Here is a 10,930-nt window from a genome sequence, read left to right on the forward strand (position 1 = left end):
GTCTGAAGGAGACCCTGTTAAAGGGTTGAAACGTTACGTTTAAGTGTCTTATTTTACAATAAATTTAAGGGCCTCTCCGATAGCGCAGTGGTAGCGTCGTCACCTTGTAATCAAGGGGTCACGGGTTTGATACTCGGTGGAGGCACATAGTGGTTCGGATCCCACTTTAAACTGTAGGTCCAGTCCCGATTAGCCTTACTGTGCATAAAGTGGACTTAAAACACCAACTCAATCAATTTACAATAAATTTTGCCTTGATCAGCATTTTAGTGTTTTATTGAACATGCAAACAAGGTTAATAGTGTAAGATTTATACTATAAGTAGAGTTGAGCCGTGTAAATTTGAACTGCTACCGATGCTTCAAAATTGTAACAATCAGAAGTTCAAAATATTGATTAATATTAGTGGATGAATATTTTAATCCAATTATAAGCATCAATTTACCAGAGTTTAGCGTTAAAATATTTTAAAAATTGCAACGGAATACAAAAATACCTGTTATGTAATCACAGAATATATTTTATTTAACATAATATTGGTATATAATAAATGGAAATTTCGAATGTTGCATAACTACCAGGTTAATTATACTTCCCGAAAATGTCGCGCATCATTTTTGCGAACCCCGCGAACGATGAAAAGGTCGGAAAATTATCGGCCGGTATCAGTAAATAAAATCCTACCTATACTTTCCGCTACCGATACATCGGCCTCGGCATCGGTTTCGGCTCAGCCCTAATTATAAGTTTGAGTTTTGAGTTTTTGTTTTAAGTCCACTTTATGCACAGAAAGGCTAATTGGGACTGGACCTACAGTTTAAAGTGGGATCGGAACTACTATGTGGCTCCACCGGGTATCGAACCCGGGACCCCTAATTATAAGTGAAATAAATGTTGCTGAATGCGGCAGTAGTCGATTCCGCTTTTAAACTGCTCGCAATTAAGAGCGAGTTATACAATTTATCATTAATAAACGTAATTTGACTGTGCCTCCAAGCATGTTTTTATTATTATTATTATTATTATTATTATTATTATCATTAATGTATCTTATGTGTAGTTTATAGAGTCCAAATCTTAGATTTTCATTACGGGGATGATTTTTCCCCTCCAGACTTTTCTCTCAAAAATATTTTTTTTTAACTTTTGGTCTTTTTCTTATGGTTTCAGAGAGGAAGAAAAGTCAAACGTGTAACAACAGTATAATGTAGTTTTCAGTAAATGAAAATTGGGTGAACTCCATAAATACATAAAACACAAACACAAACACAAACACAAACACACACACACACACACACACACTAGTATTTGTGAAGATTAAATTCAGGGCAGTATTTAAAATTTCGTATCAGGTGGTTGATAGTGTACATAACGATATCAACTCAATTATATTACAATCTTCTTCTTATTATTATTATTATTGAGATGACGAGCATTAGGCAGTGGCTTTTAATTTGCCTTCAGCATTACATATAAGTTACATATTAATTTTTTAATTTTTTTTTAAAGGAATTGAGACGTTTATACCGCCCCTGTTTCCTCTTTTATCTCATGGTGAGAAGATGAAAAATGTAACACTTATACATTCAAAATAAGAAGTCATTCTTTCCTTCAGTTATCTCAGTAAAACAAAGAATGATTGATTGATTGATGAGTTGGTGTTTTAAGTCCACTTTATGCACAGTAAGGCTAATCGGGACTGGACCTACAGTTTAAAGTGAGATCCGAACCACCATGTGCCTCCACCGGGTATCGAACACCCGGGGCCCCTTGATAAAACAAGGAATGCTTGAGAAGTATACATTGTGGCAAAATGGAAGGATTTTACTATTTTTATGTTATATTCATTCAGTGCAATGCCCAAGATTTCTGAAAGGGTGGTTACGCATACATTATATATATATATATATATTAGTCAGCCGTCATTTTGTCTCCCTTTGACCTCTTTCCTAAGGACTACTGGGCCAAAGGGGGAATATAATACCCAACTTTCCTTAGGCACGCCACTGTATGCACTGATGGCAATTAATTACTTGTCCCTTCTTCACAATATAGCGGGTACTACTATAATATAGTTTAAATACGAAATCACCTATCAAATTCTTCTAAACAGAATTGAATAAATAAAAGGGGATGAAATCAATTTATGTATTTATGTATTTACTATTCGTACTTATTCGTATTTACTATTTATGTATTCGTACTCTTTTCTTCGTTCCAGTGTGTGATCAACTGTGAACGATTCGAAGAGCGAGAACCAGAGATTGTGACTGTGACTTCGAGCATGAACATGAGCAATAACATCCAAAGCATTTCGATTCCTCGAGTCAATTCCACTACCTCGTTTTCTCAAGCTGTAAATACAGGATTGCAAGTTCCGACAATAGACAAAAGGCTACAACCGATAAATGCTTATGGCAACAACTATAATAGTCGTTGAGAATTCGCCGATATTTCTGTGAAGTGCATAAACGCTAGACAAGACTGCAATTCCAAATGCACTTTCTTGTGTAAACTTCTTTGTGATTCAATTGGATTAAATTGTGCTTTGAAAATCTGAAAGTTTGGTAATGAAGCAATACAAAGAATTGCGCATGTATACAAGATTACTTCAGCAGATAAAATTTTGCTAAGAATTATTTGTATTTATGTATTTTATGTTGTGGGCTGTATACAATTTTCACGCAGAGCAGCGAACAATGTAACCGTGAAGTAAAATAAAGACCATACCATTTAAAAACAATGTTAAACTTGATATACAGTTTATTTTGATACTGAACGCAATATTTGTATTTGTGATTTGATTATTTCAAATCTTAAAAAGAAAAAAATAGGTTAATTGTGAAGATGAGGATGAACGGCGAATTGATGAAGTAGGCTTTATCAAGGGCACCCGCAGGGAGGGGCCAGGGGGGCACTGCCCCCCTGAGATTTCTGGAATGAGTTAATGTAATTCGAATGGTGAAATTGTAGAGATATGTTATTAAAAAAATGTTGTTTTCTGTGACTTACATGTCGTAAATTACAGCAACTATTATTTATAATTATTATTATTATTATTATTATTATATGAAGTAGAGTTACATTTAAGCTTACAGTCTATTTTATACTGATTTTTATCTAACTATAAAAAACAGCTTTTTGTCTGTATACAGTTATGCAAATTGTATATAGATATACAGAATATGGAAATTACAAATGTATGCTTTTTTATTTTATTAAATTTTTTGGGTGCGCCAGCACTGAGGCTATTTTGCACCAGTCACACTATATGGGGTCCAGCCCCTTATCATAACAAAAATATATGCGTGTCTGAAAACTAAAATTTCCTTACCTTGGTTAAAAACTGAGGCTAAAAAGAGCGCTCAGCACAAATAAGGACAAAACACAAGACGACACAGAATTATACTGGCCATGGTGCCAGTCGCCAGAACATCGTTAGTCTGCAGTCCAGGGTGTACTACGTGGAAGTGAGGTTGACTATTGGGTGCTCTACGTGGAAGAAGCACCCCTTACACCCCAAAAATATATGTAATTAAAAAAAAAAAACATTAGAGGAGAAGGTCTAAATATGGGCGAAGGTTTAAATATGGGTTTTGGAGTTATCAGCGCTCCCGAGTGATGCAGCCTGGCAGAGGCTATGGGAACTGGTTATCTGTCAAGGACAAAGGTTGCGGCGCCAATTTGCAAGAGAAAGTGGTGGTTAGTTTCGGCCTTGGACGCTGTTATAGAATTGCGACCTCCGAAAACTCAACGTTTTCTGAATTCTCATCTGCTTTGCATAGGTTATGATATTAGCGGTACATAAAACAAATGTGAGCTTTTATAATGCCATGATTTGTTTGTGAAATATGTACCACACAGAGCGAAAATAAACCGAAGAAGAAAAATGGCGTGATGGTTTAAATATGGGCTATGTTTTTCTAAATTTCGATTTTTCCCATTCCGCGTGATTTTCAAAACAACAGATTATTCATAAATATGAATTTTATAATGTTTTAGCGATAAATGACTGTTTTTTAAATTTTAATTGCTTTTTGTGATATTGCCAATAGTAGCCCATATTTAGACCGCAATTTTGAAATACTACATCATTTTACCATTTTTTGGAAATTGCTTTTTTTAAAAAAAAACGTAGACCTTCTGTAATTTAACATGCTATTACATTTAAGTATATATTTCATAGATATACATTTTAAAGGCAGGTGCTTGATATATTAATTTTTTCCTCCGAAAATGACAATATAAAAAGGGGGGCCCATATTTAGACCTTTTCCTCTAATAGTAGGCTAGTAGTAGTAGTAGTAGTAGTAGTAGTAGTAGTAGTAGTAGTAGTAGTAGTAGTAGTAGTAGTAATAATAATAATAATAATCGTTTATTTTTTAAGTGTTGAGCACAGTATGAAACCTAATACAGCACTAAGTCAAATACAAAAGTACAAAGTTACACGAATAAAATACATAAGCTGTAGAAAAACATAACATAAAAAGTTTGCACATTTACACTTCAAGTTACAGTTTTCAACGAGATCTATTATATCTCTGATACTAATAATTGTTTATTGTTATATAGTATTGTGCAATTAACTGTGTATTGTTCTAATAATAATAATAATAATAATAATAATAATAATATTTATTTAAGTGATGATAACGATTAAACAACCAGGTATATCACTATGTCAAAATTGGTTCTACAAAATTAAAAAATTGAATACATAATTATAAAATAAAACAGTGGATCATACAATCTTATACATAAAAATAAATTCAAATTGTAGGTTTCAACAAGGTCAACAAGGTCTAATAACAAAAGTAATAATAACAAAAATAATAGCAACAATAAAAGCAGCAATAATAAAATAATAATAATCATAATAATAAAAGTTGCTATGACCCTGGCCCCTCCCTCTGAGAAAGAATCCTGCGGGCGCCCTTGGTACTCTGTGCTATACTTCACCATCTCTATTTATCAGTGCAGTAGCCTATATCAGGGGTTTCCAAACATTTTCGTTTCACGGCGCCCTTTGTGTTTCAAGATTTTTCCGCGGCGCCAAAGTCAGAATTTAGGTCTATCTAACACTTGCAACGTTCTGTTAGTGTGATTAGGTTGCTTGTCTTAAGTTTTTACATGTAAGAAGTACTAAATAAGCACATATTTGGAACAATTATATACGGTAATTGATTGAATTTCAGTGAAAATATTGGAACATTTCGCAACAACCATCCAGCCACAGCCCATGGCGCTGCGGTGCACAATTTGAGAACCACTGGCTTATATGGTTTTAATTGACACACTTTAATGCACTGTTTCCTTACTGCATCATAGTTATTTATGAAGTAGCAATAATTATGTATGATTTGTGGCAAACACTAATTATGAAGGGTAAAGAATCTCGTAATTAAAAGAAAACAATATGTCAAAAATATAATTCGTTCCATTTTAATGAAATGGAATGGATGAGAACAAACACAGTGAAACAACCATACCTTAACCACGGATCTAAGACCCTAATACAAATAATTGTAGCCAAGGGTGTCCGCAGAGGGGAGCAGGGGCACTTCCCCTCTCATGAGATACCTGGAAAGGTACTTTATATAATTCGAATGATGAATCCCGGGTTGGAATCCCGGCCTGGGAGTTTGTGAGTGTCCATTCATCAATTTCATCACATTATCACTCATCCCCATCTTCGCAATTAACCAAAAGTGGCAGAAAAGCGAAGTAAAATAAACTATATCAATCAATCAATAAATCAATCGAATGATGAAATTGTAGTGTGAAACGTGGACGAGGTGAATTATGAAAGACAGCAGATTAAGTGCCTATGCAAATTATACTATAGTTGTGGGGATGCTTTATGAGAATTTTCTTAACTGGGGGAAAGCATCACTCGACGTTTACCCCACTTTGAGCACTGCTACCTCCCTGAGAAAAAATCTTGCGTGCGGCCTTGATTGTAGCCGACTTCCGTGCTTGTAGCTTGTGATTGTAGCCGAACCAGGATCCCCGGGTTCGAATTGCATCATGGTTGTTCTTTGTGAGTGTCCCTTTATCAATTTCATCCAATCATCACTCATCCTCACCGTCGCGAATAGCCAAAAGTGGCATAAAAGCGACGCTAAGAAACAAAAAATCAACAATTAATTGCAAGATAAAAGAAAAATGAAGGTACCATGTCATTTTGTACTCCTTCTGCTTTATTGATTCATTGACTGATTTGGTTTATTTAACTTCGCTTTTCTGCCACTTTTGGCTTTCTGTTTTATTATGTAGTATATAATGTCCAATTTTTCATTGCAATCAGAACGTCAAGAACAGACGGTGTCCAATATTAGGTTCGCAAATAGGAAGACTTATTTCGAATTTTGATGATTTGGTGTTAATGAAAATTAGATTGCAGCTTATGAACAGTACACCATTGGACGGAAGTTTGACCACAGAGAGTAAATACTCTCTGGTTGAACTACGTTATCATTTAAGCACCACTGTTACATAAATAGGAATCTGTAGACTGCCATGGAAATTAAAATAGGTAATAAACTAATAACTAGACCTCGGATTTTAGGTTTTTTACCTATTTTTACCTTTGAAGGTAAGTAAGAAATATAAAGTTATGTAAGCATTTAATTTAAGAACTCAACAACTGATGAAGTTTTATAGTACCTAAAATAAACTATTTTGCTTGTTACAACCTATTGTAGGTTTATGCGCCTAAGTTAATCTTTTTTAGGTATATATATATTTTTTAGGTTTTACAGAATTTTTATATCTCATAGAGGTATTTGGTGACGAAACAATTCAATGACTGGCGTGTTTCAAACATGTTTTCTGTCGATTTCCCTCCCTCCAAGTCTATGATGGACTTTCAAAGCTCCAAACAAAACATCTGACGCCACTGTTACACTTTATGCCCTCGCACTATGAACTCTTAATGCTAAGCCTTGTCTACTAAGAGAAATTATACTGTCCTTGCCCCTCCCTCTCCCAATTTTGGCACCCAATCGCCTTTACTGCCTGCACAGTCCAAAGTGCAAACTTCTGATCCGTGTGGTTTTACTAACTTTCGCGTCAATTCGGTCCTTTTGTGACATTCACTCCTTGCAAAGTAACGCAGCAGCATTCAAATTTGCACTACTGACCATGTTTCTGTTGAAATATAATTTTTGAGCACATAAAATGATCCTCCTAACAGACAAAAGGCAGAGTTTGATTGTGGATAAAATGAAAAAAAGATTCAGGGTGGTCACTAGGACCATGATAAAATTCAAGAGTATAAGCAGATGCTTTCTCTATTCCAACCTTACGTATGACAGACTCTCACCACTCACACACACAAATATATTAACATTATAAAGGGTCTGTTTGATTCCAATGCACCCCAAAATTTACCTAATCAACTTCAAGATATCTTATTTTGCAATAATCTTCCGTCTGTCAGACAGATTTTTCTGCAAAAGACACTAACCACGTAAACAGAGTGAGAATATTCTGTTATATTTTCCATGTAACTTTATTTTTCTTCCTCGACAAAAATAAAGCTAAACTGAGAGAAACTTGCCTCAGGGCATTTATAAGTATGTATAAATGTTATGGTATTTGGATTAATAAAAGTTGCAATTTTTCACTTCTACGGAGGAAAAAATGGAATAGAGAAAACATCTGCTCGTACACTTTTTTCATGTTTTACCAAAATTCACGCGTAATTCACAGAGCCAATAACACAGGTCGACGTGGGTTCTGTGGTTTTGAAAGTAAGGGGTTTTCTTTACTAATTTGGCACCCCTGAACACGAAAATGACATCAGTTTTTTTCCATCACCTACAATTTTCTCTGCACAGCTACCCCCTCCCAACCTACTGTAGGCTATTTACCACAAGCAACTGGCTGCAAATTCTACGTTACAGTAGAGCGTATGATGTGCATCGGAGTAGGAGAGAGTGGCCTAAGAGGGAAAACCTGCTAGCGGGATCGAAGAACATCGTGAATGAGCATTTGGTTGACCCACAACACATTTTATTGCCTCCATTGCACATAAAATTAGGACTCATGAAGTAATATGTGAAAGCTTTGGACAAAACAGGAAACTGTTTCCAATACCTGTGTAGGCGATTCCCAAATCTTTCAACTGCAAAGTTGAAAGAAGGGATATTTGTTGGACCGGATATACGTAAGTTGATGTCTGATGAAGAATTCGAAAGTACAATGACGGAAATAGAACAGCATGCTTGGAGAAGTTTCAAGAATGTTGTGGATCATTTTCTAGGCCAGAATAGGCACCCTGAATACAAAGAAATAGTGGAAGATATGTTACAGACATTTAAATAGTTAGGATGCAAGGTAGCTTGAAATTACATTATCTAATGTCACGCCTAGACAATTTTCCATATAATTTGGCTGATACATCTGAGGAACATGGTGAACGGTTCCATCAGGAGCTTAAAACTCTCGAACATCGATATCAAGGTCGTTGGGGAATAAACATGATGTCTGACTATTCGCGATTAAAATTACCACCTGAGCGCTAGTGTCGCTTCCAATATGGCCGCTCTAAGTAGGATAGATCTTTGTTTACATTCAGCAGTAGTACAAAAGAGCAGCGTGTTGTCATGACTGGTATGGTAGAAAACGTTTAAATTACGCATTATTTTTAAATATTGCGAATGCGATGTGAATTCCAGGTACTCTAACAAACGTGAAGCTGTACTGAGAACGAAGCATTTAATTATGATAGGCAAAAAATAACACGAAAAATGCAGACGAAACTATGTATACGCACTGGTTGTCCAAAGCAGTGCTGTATCATCTGCACGTCATGTAACTGGGGTTCTCGGAAATTATTTGAAAATAAAGGAATTGAAATTGACCTGTACTTGAAAAGCTGGGACAGGAGAAAATTGCGAACATATTGTTGCAGTTCTTTCTCGAAAGAGAAAGGCTGGTTTAATAATAATAATAATCACGATTTCATGACCAGGCTATACTCACTGAAAAAGGACATCGTACTGAATGAAACAGTAACATTAGCATGTCCATTTTTTTCTGGTTACATTTGACATTAATTCATTCTCAAACTATTTTCATCTTCCCTCTTAATCGAGTTGCACCTGTTCCAAATTTCACACATACGTAACACCGGTAATACATGGACGCATTGGGTAAGACGCTTCATGATTTTTCGAAAAAAAAAGAAGCTTTATATATAAAGTACAATTTAAAACTTTACTTTCATGGAAATATATATTTATCTCTCGAAAAATAAAGTAAGCAGACTCGTGCATTCTTCGTAATTTCCTTGCCGAATTACAGTGTTATATCCCCCATACCAATCTTCTGTCAATTACGTTTTCCCTGATTTATTAACAAATTTCATTTTGTTGATTCCAAGGGGTGGAAACACATGAAAACTTTTAATTTGTTCTGACGCATAAAACTATTTAGAGCAAAAAAAAAAAAAAAACCTGAACAGTAGACCTTACTCTCTCGCATATTCACCATGCTTTAAACGACTTCAACACAACGTATCCTACTTAGAGTACTTCCTGAAAACCCCGGCAGATGGCATATCGGTTAATTTTAATCGCGAATTGCTGGTGTATCACACGTAAAGGAGAAGTGACACACTAAAGAAAATGCATCAGGTGTTCACTCACTGGCAAACGGCAACAAACGTAATACCTCCGCCTGGTAAGTTTCGAACTTCTCATTGTGTATATTGTGTTGTCTTCGGAGGCGGCCCTGCGTTGGACCAATCCTCTACATATAGCCTAGTCTATATCTCCCTATTTTAGCTTCTTGTAATATTATATGTCTCTCATGTTGCCTTTTTAACGTTTTAACTGTACCATTGTGCCTCCATCTTCATGTACTTGCGTTCCGATTTCATTTGGTACAGATTATGATGATGATTGTGCAAAAATCTGACGTCATGTAGAGAAACAGGCATCATTTTCGTGATCAGCACACTAGATTTATTCGGAAAATCACATTTTTATGCAGACCCCAGACAAAAAATCTAAATTTGTCGGCCTGTGTAATTCACACATAATTCCCAGCAGTGGGGGTTGGCAGCTAGTATGATGGGTAGTGCCAACGTGATCAAGAAATCGAAAAATTTTTGCTAGCATATGTCATAGAAATCTAATGAAAGAGGTAATTTTAATGGAACTTTGTTTACTAAAATTGCAGACAAAAATTCAGAATTCCTAAGATTGGTTTATTTTACTTCGCATTTGTACTACTTTTGGCTAATCGCGAAGATAAGGATGAGTGAAAACTCACAAAGAACACCGATGCCCAGGCCGAGATTCGAACCCGCAATCCCTGGCGTCGTATCATGCTGTGCGGAGGTCGACCAGAGTTTCTAGGAAATAAATGCGACTATTAAAATCTCGACGCCTGTCACCTTTACCACTTTTTTTTGTTAATAGAATTGATGTTTAAATCTGGCGTGGGACGGCCAAGTTGTTTAACTTTTTCTTTAGTATCGTATAATACCTTGGAAAACGGTGTATGTAATAATGCTCTAATCTGATTCATCTTCACTCACTACCCTTCCTTTCACACACCATCGGACACTTTCACGTCACTAAAAAGAAAGACACTGAACAATTAAAGACACCGAGTGGATCACGGTATTCTCGCCTTGCTTTGTTTATAATTTGCAACCCCAGTACGGCAGACGGTACTAACAACTGAAATATGATTATCTGCTAAATGAACTGTAGATATACAATTTTTAGAATTCAATGCAAGAAATTGAATTATATCTCCAAGTGAAATTCTTATACTGATAGATTTTCCGTGTGATTTTTTACAAATATTAAAGTAAAAAAATCCCCTGGTGATGCGAATTCCCTTTGATATTTAGGCAATTCTTTTGTACAGAAAATGTCTTCAATGTTGTCAACGTCAGTTGCAACACATGAGT

General features: G+C 35.6%; 1 protein-coding gene across 1 annotated transcript in view; it reads left to right on the forward strand.

The window, feature by feature from the left end:
• LOC145980975 (phospholipid phosphatase-related protein type 5-like) overlaps positions 1 to 2,717 on the forward strand; it is a 33,549-nt gene extending 30,832 nt beyond the window's left edge. Inside the window, exon 6 of the mRNA XM_083114068.1 lies at positions 2,222 to 2,717. Within this exon, the coding sequence (XP_082970194.1) occupies positions 2,222 to 2,440 (219 nt within the window). The 3' untranslated portion in view covers positions 2,441 to 2,717. The remainder of the gene's footprint in view (positions 1 to 2,221) is intronic.
• Positions 2,718 to 10,930: the final 8,213 nt, after the last annotated feature.

This window comes from Lepisma saccharinum, chromosome 2, assembly GCF_977018435.1.
Source record: "Lepisma saccharinum chromosome 2, izLepSacc3.1, whole genome shotgun sequence".
Lineage (NCBI taxonomy): Eukaryota > Metazoa > Arthropoda > Insecta > Zygentoma > Lepismatidae > Lepisma > Lepisma saccharinum.